The sequence below is a fragment of the Heterocephalus glaber genome, unplaced genomic scaffold, assembly GCF_053883595.1.
Source record: "Heterocephalus glaber isolate CG9 unplaced genomic scaffold, H.glaber_assembly_v1.0 deba00001795, whole genome shotgun sequence".
Taxonomy (NCBI): domain Eukaryota; kingdom Metazoa; phylum Chordata; class Mammalia; order Rodentia; family Bathyergidae; genus Heterocephalus; species Heterocephalus glaber.
The window spans coordinates 2,262,872-2,281,626 of record NW_028258476.1 but is presented as its reverse complement, the minus strand read 5'-3'; the positions used below and the strand labels follow the sequence as shown (position 1 = coordinate 2,281,626).

The following is an 18,755-nucleotide window of genomic DNA, read 5'->3' as shown; positions in this document are numbered from 1 at the left end:
GTCACAAGGGGAGGGTACAATGTGGGCCAAATTATAAGCAAATAATACAAATACAAGTAGAGCTACTTAGCTAATACTGACCCAGTAGAAGCAAGGGCATATGGATGAGATCAGTAACCTTGATGGACAATCTGTAGTCTTAGTCTTCTTTTTAGTCTTAGTAGTCCTAGTCTCAGTACAGTGAACCCTGGAGCTACAACGGGCCTTACATATGAACAACTTGGGTTACAACCAGAATTTTAAGTTTTAACTTACAAGGTCTTGAGTTACAACCTGAATGTTGACCACTTGTGCTTCCAGATGTTCTCAGATACAGATTTATCCCTTAAAAAGTTCTGGAAGGAACATTACAACATCCTTTCCCGTGTGGGGTTGAGAAATCCTGGGTCAATGTCTCTCTAAGGACGCTGAGATCTACCTATGTACAGAAGAGAGACTTTGAAGGCCATGTAGAGGAGTCTGAGTCTTCAGTTGACCAACTGGAGTTACAACCAGCAGTCCTATTGGGTGGGAGAAGATGTTCCACCCCTAATGAGATAATGGTTTATTTACATGGGAAGTCTCAAAAGGGTGGTACCAATAATTTTAAACTTCCGTGGCCAGGCATTTAGCCCAGTGGTTCTGCTGCCTGCCTTGCAAGTGCAAGGTCCCAAGTTCGTTCCCCGGTACCAAAAAAAAAAATAATAATAATAATCTTAAACTTCCTTAGGGAAGTATGTATACCTGGCCATTATGACTTTAATCTTCTATGTGACTCCAGCCAGTTTTTGAGGTGTTCTTATCTTCTGCACAGACTCCCTCGAGGATCTAGCCCTGTCTGACTGTGACTGCCTATACTATTTCTACATAACTTAGCTGTCTATAATATTACTCCATATATACAATTTGTTTGTTTGTTTGTTTGTTTGTTTTGGTACCAGGGATTGAACTCGGGACCTTGCGCTTGCAAGGCAGGCACCCGAACCACTGAGGTAAATCCCTGGCCCAATATATACAATTTTTAAAAACAATTTAAGTTTGGACCGGGGATTTAGCTGATTGGTTTCACCACCTGCTGCGCAAGTGTAAGGACCCGAGTTCGATCCCCGCTACCAAAAAACAAACAAACAAAAAACAACAAAAAAACCAATTCAAGTTAGTAAAATTGAAGGAAATAAAAATGGAAGAATGGAAGTAAGAATAAACAAAATTTAAAACTATAGATAGGCCGGGCATGGTGGTGAACGCCTGTAATTCCAGCACTTAGGAGGCTGAGGCAGGAGGATCACAGAGTTTGAGGACAGCCTAAGCTACTTAGCATGTTCAAGCCAGCCTGGACTACACAGCGAGACCTTGTCTCAAAAACAAAAACACTATACACACACAACAAAAAATCTATACAAAACCAGTCCAGAGTTAGATGGTAGTTCTTTTTTTTTTTTTTTTTTTTTGTACCGGGGATAGAACCCGGGACCTTGTGCTTGTGAAGCAGTCGGCGGCACCACTGAGCTAAATCTCCAGCCCCAGATGATGTTCTTTTTCCCAACTCCAGGGTATCCCCTATTCCTGCCTTTTTTTGAGTTCCCAAACCTCAATATAGGTTATCTAATTTATCTAACTTCTGTCCTTCCTGCTTCACTTTGACCTCTATTTTAGCTCTAGAAACAATGATAAAAGTAACACAAAAACTAAAGATTAGATTTTAATGTAAAGATTTCAACAAATCCTGAAACACAAGGTGACCCATTTACAAGCGGATCTTCAAAAAAGTCCCCGTTGTGAAAAAAAAAAAAAAAAAAAAGTCGCTCAGTTTGCACGAATTAGAAAGAGCCCAAGCAGAACACGCACGCGCTGTTATGGGTGAGGGCACAGCGAAGCTGAAGGGGGCGTGGAGACTGCCCCGTGCCAAGATGGCAGTCAGAGCCTTCCGGCCTCGCTCCCGGGGGAGGGTCGAAGGCTCAGGACGCCATTGGTGAATGGCTTTTTCACGCCCTCCTCAGGGGGCGGTAATGACAGCGTCCCAGTTTCCGGTTCCGGCAGCACCAGGATCCGAGTCGAGATGGAGGAAGATGCGACCGGAGGCTTCCAGTCGCTGGGAACGGGGAGTCCAGCTGGGGCTGCGCCCTAGAGGTCCGGGCGTGGAGTGCGCCTCAGACGCGGGGGAACCTCCGGGGTCTGAGAAGGTGAGCCGGGTTTGGGGTGCCTGACGGCCGCGGTCTGAGGACCGGGACCTGTCAGAAGGTAGTGTGCAAGGTGCTGGGCTGCAGCGCCGGGGCTGAAGGGCGGTCCAGCGGGCACCTCTTCCTGCTGCAGGAGCGTGAGATTCGCTGACAGCGACGGAGCTGGCGAGGGGCAGATCTGAGGACCCAGCATCAGCTGCGGGGGGCCAGGACGGAAGATGCATAAAGGAGAGTGTCACATGGAGTGCATGGAGAGGCTGTCACGTGGTGTCTGTGATGCGTGATCCCGTGGGCACCTAAGGAAGACCAAAGAAGGCCGGGTGGGATTCTCATCATGTCTGAGGGAGGACATCGTCGTAAAGGAGGGGGTCTGTGGAGGCATGGCCAGGGATGTCACATAAGGAACGTATATTCAGTAGGACTGGTGAGCAAGTACGCACATGTATTCCCGGATGCAGATGCAGGGGGACAGAAGGGATAGAGGCTGTCGGCCCCTTATTTCCATCTCCAAGTGGGGATCCATGGTTGTCTTGTGGGTTATAGAAGGTGAGTTTTTTTTTTGAGATAGGGTCTCACTCTATAGTTCAGGCTGATCTTGAACTCACTGTGCAGCCAAGGTGGCCTTGAATTCAAGTCCATCCTCCTGCCTCAGCCTCCAAGTGCTGGGTTTACAGGTAGGCACCAAACCACCCCCAGCCCTTTTTATTTTTTGAGATAGGCCTCACTAAGTTGCTCAGGAAAGACTCTAACTTGTGATCCTCCTGCTTCAGCTTCCAGAGTGCTGGGATTACAGGTGTGCGCTACAATACTTGGCTTGCAGTTCTTATTATAGTGACAATCGATAATAACTTTGATATGTGTAAAAACCATCTACAGATATTAAATATTGCTTCATAGCTGGCCATGGTGGCCCACACCTGTGATCCCAGCACTTGGGAGCTTGAGGCAGGAGGATTGCCTTGAGTTCAAGGTCAGCCTGAACTACATAGCAAGACCCTGTCTCAAAAACAAAGAGACAAACAAAATTTTGGTTCTTATCCAGCAGATCTGTAGTACAGCCTGAAATCCTCTATTTCTAGCTCAGATGATGGCCAGTACTGCTGGTCTGTGGACAACACAGAGCATCATAATGAAACAGAACTTTCTGCAGTAACAGAAGTGATTTCCTGTTGACAAAATGCTTTTTACAGATATTAGCTCCTATGTGCTACAGCACAAATTGTCATTTAGCCATGGCAGGCTTTCTTAACCCCACTTCACAGAGGAAGAAACTGAATCTCACAGAAGTGACTTGGGTCCAGTCTCTTGATAATGAGTGATGGAGTGGAGTTCCGACTGCATCTCTGACAACTGCTGTTCTTTCTGTTGTCTCCCAGTGGACACTGCCTTCTAAGCCAGAATCTTATCTAAGAACCTAGTGGGATTTGTTTTGTGCAAGGAGAAAAGTGGAAAAGAGGGTTACATACCTGGGCCAATGTGTCCCTTTTCACTGGAGTCATCAGTAGGGGGAATTCTGCCTCCGACATTTTACTTAATGACTTCAGTACAAAGTGCTGTACATTTGGGCCTGAACAATTTTAAAGGTGAAAGAAAATCTGGAATTGGAGCCATGCATACAAGCAAGAGTCTGAGAAAGGGCTATAAAGAAGTTGGGCTCCTGTAATCCCAGCACTCTAGGAGGCTGAGGCAGGAGGATCAAAGGTTTGAGCCCAGCCCAGGCAACTTATTGACTTAGCAAGACACTGTTTTAAATTAAAAATTAAAAAAAAAAGCTGTGGATATAGCTCAACAGGAAGGCCTTGGATTCAATCCCCAGGGGGGAAAAAAAAAAAAAAAAGGTTGAAGTTCTTGAACAGAAGGCTGAAGGGATTTTGAATACAGGTGTCTGCAAAGAGGATTTTCCATAGGGTAAAGAAGAACTGGTTTTATTTATTTATTTATTTATTTATTTATTGGTACCGGGGATTGAACTTGGGACCTTGTGCTTGCAAGGCAGGTGCCGGAACCACTGAGCTAAATCCCTAACCCAAAACTGGTTTTATTATTTCAGCAGGAAGTTTGAGGGTTATGTAGCAGTGAGCAGTTTGAGATCCAGGCTTCTAAGAGTGGCCTCCTTTGGAGGGAACGGAGGCTGGTGCAGCACCCTGATCCTCTGAGGCGTGATGCTTGGTGACTTCCAGTACTGTGACAGTGGTGGCAGTCACCTGCTTCCGAGAGTCCCTGCTTCTTTTTGGGAATTTAAAACACACTGGCACATATGAGGATGGAACAAGGCGGGAGTGGGGCCAGGGGTGTTGCCTGTGGATTGCTCCTCAGGAGGTGTCCGGAAAGCCAAGTCCCAGAACAGAGCCTGTCACCACTCTGCCCTTCTGCCCTGTGTGCGTGAAGCTGGCGCATGCCCAGAGGAGGCCCTCCTGCATGAGCCTGCTGTGTTTGTCCTGTGACAACATGTGCCTGCTCAACCCCTGCGTTCAGCCACCCCACGAGCTCACTGGGAGAGAGGCCGCACTTGCTTTCTGTACAGAGCGGAGAGAGTCGCTGGGCAGCTGCATGCCCAGGAGCCAGTGGGTAACCTGTGGTCTGAGGGCATTAACTCTGGTTTCCACTGGTGGGCATGGCTTGGCTTTAACCTGAGCGGCATGGCTTTGGATTGGAGTCTTCAACTCCCCAGGGTGGAAAGCAGGACAGAGGAGAAGAGAAATCTTGGCTTGGATTCTGCTTCCACCACTGGGCAGCTGCATGACTTTGGGCCCATTACATTTAATCTCCCCAGCCCTCCATCTCCTCTTTACCGGGAGTATCTGATGGGCATGGGTTAAGCTGGAAGGATTGCAGGAGGCAGTAGGTATTCCAGAAATCCTAGTGTTTCCCATACATGTCCTGATCTGTTAATGGTGTTGGAAACGCAGTGACCACTTTCTCTCATGGCTCCGAGGAGATTGCCCTGCTAGATCGCCCGGTAGCTTAGGCTGGGCCTGGACAGGCAGGGCCACCTGTGTTACAGCAAGTGGCACTGTGTGTTTAGGAGTTCTGGTGCCTGTGGAGCCCCATCTTTAGCTGATTTCCCACAGCCTTGCTTTCCTCGTTTGGCCAACACCTGACTTCTCTTTTCCCTTCTCCAAGCAGTGTCCTCTCAGTTTCACTGCTCACAGGTTTCCTCCTTCGCTCACCTGCTTTGTCCTCCAGGAAGCCTGTGGTGGTTCCCTGTGTCCCTCCCTGTCTCAGCTTTTGGGACAGTTTGCACCTGAGTAGCCCACTCTTTGTGGAAGTGATGCAGTGCGGGTCAGGGATTCTCCAAAGCCAGTCTTGCCCCCCACTGGCTTCCACCCACACTGAGCGCAGTTGCCATGGGACACGAGATAACTGCACCCGAGCTGGGCCTCTGGTTGGGGATGAACTCTGATTAGACACTTGGGTAGAAAAAATCAAGATGGGTAAAAGGGAGACAAGGAAAATCATAATTTCAAAGTTGTGTTTTTAAGAAGACTGCAAATTCAGGACAATGAAAGTTATTCAAAGTTATCTATAGCTGTACTCCCTAGGCTTGTTTATGTCACTTTTCTTCCAGGCCTGTGAGACCCCAAATCCCTTAAAGATACTGTAAGTCCATAAATTAACTTCGTTGATAGAGGAAAGGGCAGAAACCTGAGAAACAGATTCAGAGAGTTAAAGAATGTTTTTATGCAAAAACATCATAGATCACTCACTTTCAAAACTAAAAGAAAATAAATAATACACCAGGCCCTGCCTTTCTCCTATAGTGGCCTGTTATTTGTTTTTTTTTTATAGGGTCTCCCTATGTAGTTCAGAGTGCCCTTGAACTCATCACGTAGCCTAAGCTGGCATTGAACTTGCAGCAATCCTCTTGCCTCAGCCTCCCAAGTGCTAGGGTCACAGGTGTGCACCACCACGGCCAGCTGTTATCTTTTTCCTGTGGGTGGACCATCTTTTTCTCCTGTAGACCAAGATGAAACTTCCTAAAGATTCACAATTTCCCCAGCCCCCACCCCCAATATTCCCAGCTCCAGAAAATAATGCTTCTCATTCTCTGAGCACACACATGCCCCTCTGAGTGTGTACTTTTCTTCTAAGTATATCTTTTCCGTGCCTTCTTTTCCTTGGTACCGGGAATCGAGGTCAGGGTCTTGCACTTGCCAGGTAGGTAAGGCACCACTGAGCTACATGCCCGGGCCTCCATTCCTCTTACTGACAAGTCCTGAAAATTATTTTTCTGTGTCAGACTCAGCGTGTATTCTGTGGGTAAAGTAGCTCCAGGTTCTTCGCCTCTTTTGGAAACTTTGGCCCTGCCCTGTGACAGTGTGGGGTTTGCTGCCAGAGCTGCTTGTGTGGGATGTGTCTGTCCTTTAGACTCCTGCCTAGGAGGTGGCTATCTCCTTCCCTAAAACCCAGGGGCCCCTGACTTCTCCCTTCTGGAATTCAGGTTCCCACTTTTCCTGTCTGGGTGAACATTTCCAGCACCCTACCAACCTGGTGCACATGACATTACCACTGAGAATATTTCTAATATATGGTGTCCTCTGACTTCACATTTCCTAAATTTGAAGCTCCTGGTTTCATGCGATTATCATATTAGTAAGCTTATTAGTTTTGTTTGAAATTTTAGGCGATGGATAAACTCACATGTGGGCTCCATCCATGCGCATTCATTTGCCCTGCTTTCTTTTCCTCTGTGTCCTCTACCCACTCCCTAGAAGGCTTTGCTGTCACCTTGGACAACCTGTGAGTGTCTCGAAAGCGGCGTCTGTCTTCTCTGTCCCTTCTCTGCCCTTCATTCTCCAGGCTGTGCGAGTGGGCGTGGCGTGGGGTCGACAGTACCTGGTCCCATCTGTCCTCCACCCCTTGCTTTCCAGGCTCTGCAGGGAAACTGTAGCTCAGGGCTCTTCTCTTTCTGGAGTCAGTTATCTGCTAACCGGAAGAGGATTCTGACCTTTGGCCTGCTCCCTGCTTCCCCCTTCTGTCCCTGGAGGCTGGCAGGTGGTAGCGATGCCCTGTGGCATTAAAGCCTTTGGACTCTTCCCCACACTTTCTTCTAACGCAGGCTGGGGAGACTGAGTGTTCCGGGAGCTCAGAGGGGCTGTGCAGGGATCTAGCGATGACCAGGCCAAGGCAGTGGGGAGTGGTGCTGAGGCGCCGCTGCATCCTCAGGGAGCCCAGGGGCCTCCTCCATGTCACTTGGAGGAGTCACCTGTGTCCTGCAGGTGCTTGGCTTGTCCACAGCGTGCTGTCCTGTGGCTGCATGAGCCAGATAAGGAGAAGGGTCCCTCCCCAGGGCTGTGCCGCCCTGGCCCAGACAGACAGTTCAGGGCACATGCATCCAGGCCAGGGCAGGGGGCTGAGGTGCGAGTAGAGCGGGGGGAGCCCCAGGTGAGGAGTGGCTTACGGAGGAAGGGACTGAGTTGGGAAGGGATTGGGGCAGGAGTCAGAGCCAGGCAGGGAGCTGAGCTTTGGGGAGCCGCAGCCTGAGGAGAGGGCTCTGGCGTCTGGCCGGGAGGGGAGCGCACAGGTCCTGACACCCGCCCCAACCCCAGTTCCTCAGGCGAGATGGAGGACAAACGCAACATCCAGATCATCGAGTGGGAACACCTGGACAAGAAGAAGTTCTACGTGTTTGGCGTAGCCATGACGATGATGATCCGCGTCAGCGTCTACCCGTTCACCCTCATTCGCACGCGCCTGCAGGTTCAGAAGGGCAGGAGCCTCTACCACGGGACCTTTGACGCCTTCATCAAGATCCTGCGGGCAGACGGGGTGACCGGCCTGTACCGGGGCTTCCTGGTCAACACCTTCACCCTCATCTCTGGCCAGTGCTACGTCACCACCTACGAGCTCACCCGGAAGTTTGTAGCCGACTACAGTCAGAGCAACACAGTCAAGTCCCTGGTGGCTGGCGGCTCGGCCTCCCTGGTGGCCCAAAGTATCACGGTGCCCATCGACGTGGTGTCTCAACACCTGATGATGCAGCGCAAGGGCGAGAAAATGGGCCGCTTCCAGGTGCGTGGGAACCTAGAAGGACAGGGGGTCGTTGCCTTTGGCCAAACCAAGGACATCATCAGGCAGATCCTGAGGGCCGATGGGCTTCGAGGCTTCTACCGAGGCTACGTGGCTTCGCTACTTACCTATATCCCAAACAGCGCCGTCTGGTGGCCCTTCTACCACTTCTATGCAGGTAAGCGGGCAGGAGGGGGGGGGAGGCCAGCGGTGGGCGACATCGGTGCGTGTTGGGGTGGAGGCAGCTGCACCGGGGAGTGGGCTCCACGCCCAGGGGACCCACAGGCGAGGTAGGTGTGGTTCACAGGGCACCGCACATGCCATGGGGCACTGGAATCGACCTGAGGCAGCCGAGTATGGACAGAGGGTTGGGAGGTGTCAGGGGACAAAAGCTGCCTGGTGTTTGGGGTCTGCGGATAAACTGATGGGTAACCTCGAACTTAAGAGCCTCAGCATTGTCAAACACAAGCAGGAGAGAACATTCAATCTTTTGACTCCCACAGTGTGTCTTTGTTAATAAGACATTTTATTCAAAATGTTTTCCAGAAGCTGGGATGCTAGGTCAAAGGACCACGTTTTATTTTTTCATTTTTCATTTTTTATTTTTTTGGCACCGGGGATCGAACTCTCGGGTCCTTGGCCTTGCACAGCAGGCGGTGGAACCACTGAGCTACATCCCCAGCCCCGCCCTACCATTTTTATTTGTCATTGCTGCGTGTCTGCAGCAGCAAAGATGGCATTGCTCACGGGGAGCTGGCGCAGGCCCGGGAGGGACGCGTCTTGACTCTGTCTTCACCCCTTCTCCCTCCCGCGCCCCTCCCCCATCTCTTGGCCCCTCCCATTTGTAAAAGACCCTGTCTCCGCTTTCCTGTTACCTGAAGGAAGAACATGCTCTGAGGCCCCTCAACAGACACACTGTTGAGCTGCTTCCTGAAAGGGCCATGCTGGCCCTGGCCCTGCGCGGGACCTGAGCGAGCTGCTGCCTGAGGCCCAGGCCGACTGGCTCCCCTGGGTTAGGGTGGTCTGTGCCTTGCAGCCCCCCTAGTCCGCTGCTGGTGCCTTACCTTTTGTGGTGGCCATTCTCTGTCCAGCTGAAACTTTGAAATGACTTCCTAACCTGAAATCATCTTGTTTCTGTGGCGCTGTACCTTTCTAGCGCTTCTTCTATCCTGACGATATATTCTTTTTTTGTTAGCGTTCTCTTCTTTTGTTTTGCACAATCTTTCATTTAATATTCATAAGCTATTTATTAAAAATTTGGATTCCTGAGCTGCACATGGTGGTGCACGCCTGTAATCCCAGCACTCGGGAGGCTGAGGCAGGAGGATTGCTTCCAGTCTGATGCCAGCCTGGGCTACATAGTGAATTCAAGGCCAGCCTGAACTACATAGCGAGACTGTGTCTCAAAAAAAAAGGGCCAGGGATTTAGCTCAGTGGCACCACGCCTGCCTCCTAAGCGCAAGGCCCTGAGTTTGATTCTAGGTACCAGAAACAAAAAGACTCAAGATGAAACACATTGAAAGAGTCAGGGTAGCTCAGTGGTAGAGCAGCCCCTGGGTTCCATCTACAGTACCACCAAAAAAAAACGAACCCAAGAAGAAGCTTCCCAGGAAAGGTGAGCATTTCCTCTGCAGTCTGTGTCTGTTCTTATTTGATTTCACTTACAATTACAGCTCATTTCCCTGTGTTTCCAGCATCTCCGTTCTCACACTAACCTGTCCGGAGTTGCGGCAGGTGTTCCTTCTGGGTGCCAGACCTCCTGGCGGCTGCCACATGGCTCAGGCATCTGCCTCCTTTTGTTCTGTTGTTCCTCCTCTTGCCCAGCTCAGGGTCTGGGAATCAAAAAGGCTTGGCAAGTGTTTTCCGAGTGAGTAGACTGGTCATCGTCCTCCTTTTTGGTACACATCTGCCAGTGCTGAGGGCATTTAGGGCAAATCCACTTCCTTCCCGCCACCTACACGGCCGAAGAGGAGTTTGTTTCCGTCTGATGTTCCAGCCCCAACCCGTGCCACTGGTCTCCAGGCTCCAGCCCGACCTGGCCATGGGCTCAGGTCCTGCTCTGTCCTGTCTGCCTGGGACACCTTTCCCCTGTTCTTTGTGTGGCTGGCTCCTCCTTGGGCTTTGGGGCTCAGATTTGCAAAAAAGACTTCTCTCCCTGCCCCATGAGGAAGAGGATTTTTTTGGTTTTCTTTTTTTTTTTTCCTTAAATTCTTTTATTGGTACATTGTAGGTATACAACACATTTACATTTCTCATTGGGAATTGTATCTTTACATAATGCATCTTGGTTCTTATTTTTTCCCCATTCCTAGCCCTCCCTTCACGCCCTCCACCCTTCCCTATTTACAGAGACTTTATTTCCATTTTTTCCATTTCTCAGCATTTTTCCTTTCCCTTCTTTCTTTTCCCCTGCCCCTCCCACTACCCCTACCCCTTTGGACCTTTTCTTCCTATTTTGCATTCTAATCATTGGTACATTTTAGGTATACAATATGATGACATTCATCATTGGAAATTTGCACCTTTACATAATCTCTCTTGGTTCTTATTTTTCCCCCTTCCCCTGCCCTCCCTTCAACCCCTCTTATTTACAAAGATTTTGTTCCTATTTTTCCATTTTCTCATATTAATTCCATTCCCTTCTTTCCTTTCCCCTACCCCTCCCACTTCCTTCCCCTTTGCCCCTTTTCTTCCTATTTCACAATATCTATTATACATTTAGTCCTTATTTACACTTTCAGTTTCTCACACCAGAGAAACTATTTGGTATTTATGCATGTGTGTCCTATTAGCACCTTATTTCTTTCTTAGCACTTGTCATAATTTGGAATATTTTACCCCCAACTTCCAAATCCCATATATATATATATTTATTTTTATTATTTTTTTTTTCTTATTCAGACACTTTATTTTTATTATTTATTTTTATTTTTATTTTTTTGGTACTGGGGATCGAAGTTGGGTCCTTGTGCAGCCCCTTTTTTTCTTTTTTGTTATTGGGAATCGAACTCAGGGCCTTGTGCTTGCCAGGCAGGTGCTGTGCCACTGAACTACATCCAAGGCCCTGGTCCCTAATTATAAGGTTTTTTTGTTTTTTTGGGGGGGGGGGTTGAGACAAAGTCTCACTATGTAGCCCAGGCTGGCCTGGCACTTGAGGTGATCCTCCTGCCTCAGCTTTTTGAGTGCTGGGATTACAGGCATGTGCCACCATGCCTGGCTCAGAATATGTTCTCTGAGGACATTTCCCAGATTCATGTCTTATACAGTAGACTCTCAAGTTATGACCAGCCTGACACACGAACAACCTGGGTTAATTAGGTTAATGGAAGATTTACCTGCCTCTTGTTATCTATAGCATGTACCCAGGTAAACATCCAGATCTCAGCTGTATTGACTTACAACCAACTTGAGCAACAACCAGCCCTCAGGAACCGATAGAGTTCATAAGTCCACTGTACTCATCTCAGTGCCTGGCATTTAATAAGCATTAAATAAATGTTCATTTATATTACTTGCCCAAGTCAATTAGTTAACAGACTTCTCATCTTCTCCCTGCAGATAATAAGTGTTCAAGAAATTCCCTCTTTTTTAAACGAGTTATATATTTATTTTGCAGTATTGGGAGTTGAACCCCAGGCCTTTGCCCTGAGCGACATCTCCAGGCCTTTAAAAAATTTTTTTTTTTAATTTTGAGACAAGTCTTTGCTAAATTGCCCAGACTGGGATCAAACTTAGTGATCCTCCTGCCTCAGGCTCCCAAAGTGCTGGGCTTCCAGATCCGTACCACCACACCTGGCTCAATAAACATTTCTTTCCTCTCCTTAGTGAAGAGGAAGGGAAGACATGGACTCCTCACCACCCTTTTGCCTTTGTTATTTCATTCTTTGCTTAAGCCCAGGAAGGTGGCACATTGCACCCTTAGAATGGGAACCTGAATCCCACTGCAGCTTGTAGGCCCAGGGCCAGAGCAGAGAGGCCCACGAAGGCAGCGGTCTAAGGATTGCAAAATACCTTCCTTGCGGGAGAAATAGGGCACCCATGAGACACAGCCCAAAGTTCACGTTTCTGTTTACAGAACTCTGGGGAGAAAGAGATTAGAAACGGGGAGAGGGCTCTGGCAGGGCTTGGGGGATTCTGTCTTGCCACCTGGGACTGCACAACTGTCCTTCTGCCCTGCCGGCACCACTGCTGCACTTCTCCAGTCTGTAGTCGCCTGGGCACAAACTACCAAAGGTAGGAGTATGAGGGGAAGGGTCTTACAGGTAGGGTGACTGGTTGCGGGAGAGAAAGCTGAGAGGCAATCACTGCGATACAAGGATTTTATGTCCAGTCTCACTCAGTGTAAAAGTTTGATTCCATGCAGTGCTCCAAGGCTGTAAGTGATTACCTGCTGGGTTTCCTTTACTCTTTTTCTCTCATGCATTCTTTTATTTTTTTTGTATATCCATTTATTGGTACATTTTAGGTGTACAACATAATGACATTCATCACTGAAGATGTGCACCTTTACATACTCTCTTGGTTCTTGTTTGTTTGTTTGTTTTTTGTACGGGGGATTGAACTCAGGTCCTTGTGCTTGCGAGGCAGGTGGCGGAACCACTGAGCTAAATCCCTGGCCCACTCTCTTGGTTCTTATTTTTCCCCCTTGCCCTGCCCTCCCTTCAACCCCTGCATCCCTCCCTCTAACCTCTGCATCCCTCCCTCTCTCTTGCATTCTGCTCCAGGCTACTGGACTTGATGCTGGGAACACTGCCTCAGGACCCTTGCATAGGCGTTGTCCTGTGGCTGAAAGCTCTTTACCTACAACGTGGGGCTTACTTTGAGGTCTTTGCCCAAGCTTTAGTCTCTTGGAAGGGCTTCCACACCTACGGTGTTTAAAATGAAATCCTCTCTCTTACCCCTGCCTTGGTACTTTATTTGTATCTACAGCATATACTTTCTGGTATGGCTATGCATTTTGCTTTTTTGTTTGTCCATTGTCGTCTTCCCCCACTAGATTGTGAATTTCCTCAGGGCAGCAATTTGAGGCTCTTTTATTCACTGTTAAACCCTCAGGAGGGGGGTGGGGGGGTGACCAGTTTATGACTTGCTTAATAAGTCTTCCTGGAATAAAGGAATGAACTTTTTTGTCTTTCACCCCCAGAAGGTATAAGTGCAGTATTTAATTGCAGGGAGTGGGAATGAGTGAATCTGTGTCCATCGTCATTAGCAATTTGAAAAGTGAATTCTTTCAGGATATAGGCCAGTGAAAAGCTCCTGCTGCAGAATAAGACTTTCTATTTTAATATTAATTGTTTCATTTGTGAAAGCATTCGCATGGCCCCAGTACAAGAGCTGGGGAAAGGTACAGGTGTGAAGGAGAAAGGACTCCTGCCCACTGCACCCCCTAGCCGCCGTCCCTCCGAGGCCACAGACGTCAGCCACCGTTTTTAATGGGATTCAGCACTTTCTCGATGCATACGCAGGCAGTGTGCAGCCGCTTCTGCAGCCTGAGTTGGGAGGAGCAGAGCAAGGGCCTGGTGTTCTGTCAGGAGGGGTTTTCTGCCCATTGGATGAAAGAGTCAGCAAGCAGGGAGGCTTTGCAGGACTCCTGCCCAGTTTTAAAGGGTGACTTCTGGCGGCAGAGGTGTATGACAGTTCGTAGCGGCACCGGTGTAGGGGTGAGAGGCGCGGGGCGCATCTTGAGGCTGCATCTCTCCTGGTTGCAGAGCAGCTCTCGCACCTGTGCCCTAAGGAATGTCCACACATCGTCCTCCAGGCCGTCTCCGGGCCCCTGGCTGCCGCCACTGCCTCCGTCCTCACCAACCCCATGGACGTAATCCGGACCCGTGTGCAGGTAAAGCCCGCCCCCCCCCCCCCGCTCCCGGGAGGGGCAGCCTCTGCGAGGCCACAGAAAGCAACCAGTACTGTCCACTGCCTTGAGAGCTGTCCTGTGACCCATGCCTGCCTCCAGGAATTCTTCCTGCTCTTTAAAATTAATTATTGTTTTTTTCAAGACAGTGTTTTGCTGTGCAGTTCAGGTTGGCCTCAAACTCTAGGTGATCCTCCTGCCTCAGCCTCCCGAGCGCTGGGATCACAAGTGTGCACCACTGAGCCCAGCTTTCTTACTGTTTCTTCCAGCTGTCAACTGGAATCCTGTTCCTTAGCCTGTAAACCACGCTTCCCTCGTCTTGCATACTTGCGGTTCGTGGAGGTGTTGATTTCACTCATTTCCTACGTCTGGTTTTTCCACCAGAGCATGGGCTGTTTACAGAGACTGGTTCTTTTTTTTTTTGGTACTGGGGATTGAACTCCGGTCCTTGCACTTGCACAGCAGGCGACAAAACCACTGAGCTAAATCGCCGGCCCCAGAGACTGTTTTTAAATAGCTTTCACAGACTGGGCTGTGTGGGCCCGGCAAAAACACCAACAGAGCCCATGGCAGCACTGTCCAGAAATGAGTCTGTCTGCAGTCAACTCAATGACTCTGGTCTTTCCCCTGGAGGGAGAACCTACTGATGGTGTAGGGCAAGCCAAGGGTCGGGGGTTTCAGGTGGGAATCAAGGGAGATTTTAATGCTGGGCTTGGGTACCTCAGGAAGAAAGGTGGAGTTCCCAAGCTTGATCCCCGGTACCAAAAAAAAAGAACGTATACTGAGGAAGAAAGGCAGAGAATCAAAGATGTACGGGGGTGTGGTCATTCTAACCAGATGGTGAGGAGAGGAGGAAAAGAAAGGAACCTTAGTAGGTAGGGGAGCTGGGTGTGGCAGTGCAGCCTGTAGTTCCTGCTACTGGGGAGGCAGGGGGTCACTTGAGACCAGCCTGGAAATGACAGGGGACCCCCATCTGAAAAAAGAAAAGAAAAAATAAACAACTGGTTGAGGATCAGTGTCAGAAAGGAGATGTGTAGCAAACATAGGTATTTTTGTCCCTAGGAAAAGAATGCTTCCCTGACATTTGAAAATGAACACATTGCCAGGCATGGTGGTGCACGCCTATAATCTGAGCACTCAGGAGGCTGAGGCAGGAGGATCACCATGAGTTCAAGGCCACCCTGGGCTACATAATGAGTTCAGGGCCAGCCTGAACTACATAGGGAGACCCTGTCTTAAAAAAAAGCACCAAAAAAAAAAAAAGAAAGAAAGAAAGAAAAGAAAACTTTGGTATCTGAATGTTTTGGAGCAGAAGTGTTCAGGGTCAGACCCCCCCCCTCCTGTGGACCTAGTGCTGGTGTTCTGGGAGGAGAATGGAAGAAATAACAGGTCTCTACTCTGAGGGGCTCCCAAGCTGGGGGTAAGGGGATATGGAGAGCCTCAGCCAGCCAGGCGTGGTGGCGATGCCTGTGATCCCAGCACTTGGGAGGCTGAGGCAGGAGGATAGCAGTTTGAGCGCAGCCTGGGCTACATGGTGAGTTCAAAACCAGTCTGAGCTACATAGCCAGACCCTGTCTCAAAAACGAGAAAGAGGGCCTGGGATTTAGCTCAGTGGTTCCACTGCCTGCCTCACAAGCGGAAGGACCCAAGTTCGATCCCCGGTACCAAAAAAGAAGAACAAGAAACCCAGCCTCCCTGATCAGAGGAAGCCCCCGGTCCAGAGGCAACACTGAGCACTTAGTGTCTGCCAGCCACTGTTGGCAGCATCTAGAAATATTTCCTTTTCATTCAAAACAACCTCATGGTGGAGGTACTGTCACTGCTATTCTACATTCGAGGACACTGAGGTGCAAAGCACTAATTACCCAGCGCTGTGCTGTGAGCCAGGGAGCAGACTCCACCCCACCCCACCCACGCCTGGTGCCCCAGCTCACAGGAAATCACTGCGGCGCTGCCCCCCCCCCCCCAGCAGAACCAGCCCCTGACTCCAGTCTGGCTCCCCACCTGCACCCGAGGCAGAGGCAGAGCCAGAGCCAGAGCCAGGAGGAGCAGAGGGGCTCTGACCGCCGTGGGCCGTGATCCGCCACCTGTGGACTTTTGCAGGTTGAAGGCAAGAGCTCCATCATTCTAACCTTCAGACAGCTGATGGCGGAAGAGGGGCCCTGGGGCCTCATGAAGGGGCTCTCGGCCAGGATCATCTCAGCCACGCCCTCCACCATTGTCATTGTGGTGGGCTACGAGAGCCTCAAGAAGCTCAGCCTGCGTCCCGAGCTGGTGGACTCCAGGCACTGGTAGACGCCGAGGCTGAGCAGCTTGCGTTTCCCACACTACTCCGGGCTAGGGCAAAGCAGGGAGCGAGTGCACTCTCCTCCGATGTCCCCCGGCCACGTGGCCGGTCCAGGACGGGGCGGAGCCTGTGAACTGCTCTTGCTGAAGAGGTTCCACGCCTGGCCCCCTGCCCCTGCTATTTTTAATTCTCCTGAACTGGGCCGCCTCATGCAGTCCCCGTGCTCCATCCGACCGACCGAGGATCTCACCCCACCTCCATCCTGCTGGCTCCTCCCTCTTCCTGCTGCACGGTCCTGAGATGCTGAGAAGGGCCTCGAACTCAGCCTGCTTACTACCACTGGTTCCAGCCCACATGCCTAAGCAGCTGCTCCCAGCCCTCCCGCTTCATCTCTTACACCTGCTTTTTAAAATCTGGGACTGACCTTCTGTTCCCTGCCTCTTGGGGCAAGTGCCCAGGCACCTTTGCACAGGGACTGTGGCTCTGCAGAGCCCTCGTCCTCTCTAGAGGAGTCGTTAGGGTAGGGACAAAAGTGAATACTAGTTTATTTTTTGTGTGTGTTTTTTAAACATCTGTGAACTAAGCTATGGTCTTAGTCCTGCTGTCAGAGCCTACCCTTCCTCAGACAGGTAGAAATGTCATATAGCTTCTCCCTTGACCCGTTTCCTGTCCTGTATCCTTTCAGCATCCCATTGGTCCCAGCAGCCCTGAGCTGTTGACTTCCCCAGGGCCAGGGGACTACAGTGGGAGGGACAGGCTGTCTGGGGCACACTGGAGTTGGAGCACCATCTGGAAAAGTCTGGTTGAGAGAGCAGTTGGTTTGCAAAGCAACAAGAGGCCACATGTCACCTACCACTTCTCCTCAGGCCACTGAGCCAAGCCTAGGAGAAAATGGTGGAGGTTCTCACCACAGGCAGCTGAGGGACACACGACACCCCAGTCGCCAGACTGGGCACAGAGTTGTCTCACCATGCAAGTTTTTGAGGTGTGGAATGTTGTTTTCCTCTCCCTGGATATGAAATCTTCCTCGACACAGCACCCATGCTTGCAAGAGAATAAGGAAAGTTCAGGAAGTTGCCCAATACTAGGACCACCGAGTTCACCAGCCAGATACTGCCGAGATCATCTGCAGTCGCCGTCCTCGGGAGCCGGGAGGTGGCGCTCCTTCCCTGCGTCATCCTCCCCACTCCACCTCCTCCACCAAGCCTGGGTGGCGGGCTGAAAGCTGCCATAAATGGAATGAGAGGAAGGCAGTCAGTGCCTTCCTATTTGAGATATTTGGCCTGAAAGATATTTAAACCTTTTTAATGGTCCCACTCTGGGAAAGGCCATGGTGCCAATTTGAAAGGTGCTAGTTACCTGAAGCCTTGATTTCTTATGGCTGCGCCTCGTTCTTCCATCCTGGCCAGGGAGAAACCTGAAAACCGTATTTCTCTACCTTCACCGCTACCGCTCCCCACCTGGACCCATCTTTAAGGCTTTTCTCCCATTCACTTCTCTTATTTTTTCTTTGTCCCTTCATGCACTTTGTCAAGAGAGCCCTTCAATTTCTACTCACAAATGGCTGTCCCAAGAGTTGAGCCCACAGATCATTTGATTCTTCTGTCCCTCGTCCACCCTAAGAACCTCCATGTATCATGGCAGCAAAGGCCCTCCTCTTGGAGCTTTTCCTGTTAAGACCTTTGGAGATTGGTTTTCTCCCATCTTCCCTCCTTCCCTCGGTGGCAGAGTGGGTGAAGCATCACGGACAGGCCGGGCGTGGTGGCACAAGCCGGGAAATCCCAGCACTTGGGAGTCTGGAGCAGGGGCTCACAAGTTAGACCGAGGCCGCTCTGGAAGTACAGACAGCCGTGTTTCTCTCTGCCGGACTCCTTTCCTTCGGATTCATTTTTCCTGCACAGTATTTCAGTCCTTTCTCTCTTATTCATTCATACTCATCCTCCCTCCCTCTCCCTTCCCTCTGTTTAAGAGGATGCTCTGTGTGGAACTAAAGAACTAAAGGGACTCCCGGTATTAAGTTGAGGGACCGGGAATGGGTTTTAAATATGTCTGGGTGGGGATGGGACAGTGGCCTTCTGTTTTCCTAAAACTGGAGACCAAAGCAGCTGGAAGTTTTAATGTGTTGGTAACCAAAACTAAAAAGACAAAAACAACACTTGGAGAGCCTGGGGGAGACAGGCAACCTGATTGGAGTACTGAAGGACGGGGATGGAAATGCAGGTTCATTTAAAATGCTAACATGGACTCTTGTGAACACTGTACTAGCGAATATTCTCTGTTGCACTGTACGAAGTCTCTGAAGTGTAATTAAAAGTTTTTATTCAGCCCGTGGGCTTTGGTTTGTTTGTATTTTCCCGTTCTGTACGTTGAAGCACTACTTGCCAGTTCCGCCAGCCGCCCGCCTCGGTGACAGACATTCCACCGCCCCAATCAGAGGCAACCAATGCAG

At 50.0% G+C, this 18,755-nt stretch overlaps 1 protein-coding gene across 6 annotated transcripts; it reads left to right on the top strand.

Annotated features, from left to right (window-relative positions):
- The first annotated feature begins 1,999 nt into the window (after positions 1–1,999).
- Slc25a44 (solute carrier family 25 member 44) lies at positions 2,000–18,633 on the top strand. Of its 6 annotated transcripts, none has more exons than XM_013067976.3 (5): positions 2,013–2,162; positions 2,293–2,479; positions 7,709–8,346; positions 13,877–14,004; positions 16,123–18,633. In XM_013067976.3, exons 3-5 carry the CDS (start codon positions 7,722–7,724, stop codon positions 16,312–16,314), a joined length of 945 nt encoding a protein of 314 aa, XP_012923430.1. In that variant the 5' UTR covers positions 2,013–2,162; positions 2,293–2,479; positions 7,709–7,721; the 3' UTR covers positions 16,315–18,633. The 6 variants fall into 6 exon arrangements, with proteins under 6 accessions (XP_004871247.1, XP_087059566.1, XP_087059565.1 ...); XM_004871192.3 differs by lacking the exon at positions 16,123–18,633 and adding an exon at positions 14,289–14,794; XM_004871190.3 differs by lacking the exon at positions 2,293–2,479 and having other exon boundaries at positions 2,000–2,162.
- The last annotated feature ends 122 nt before the right edge of the window (positions 18,634–18,755 follow it).

What these genes read in the sequence shown, in the direction of transcription:
- Slc25a44 (XM_004871190.3), top strand. Translation starts at nt 7,722, where the DNA reads ATGGAGGACAAACGCAACATCCAGATCATCGAGTGGGAACACCTGGAC. An exon ending in CTTCTACCACTTCTATGCAG is followed by an intron (nt 8,347 to 13,876) that starts GTAAGCGGGCAG and finishes TCCTGGTTGCAG; the next exon opens with AGCAGCTCTCGCACCTGTGC. An exon ending in TAATCCGGACCCGTGTGCAG is followed by an intron (nt 14,005 to 16,122) that starts GTAAAGCCCGCC and finishes GGACTTTTGCAG; the next exon opens with GTTGAAGGCAAGAGCTCCAT.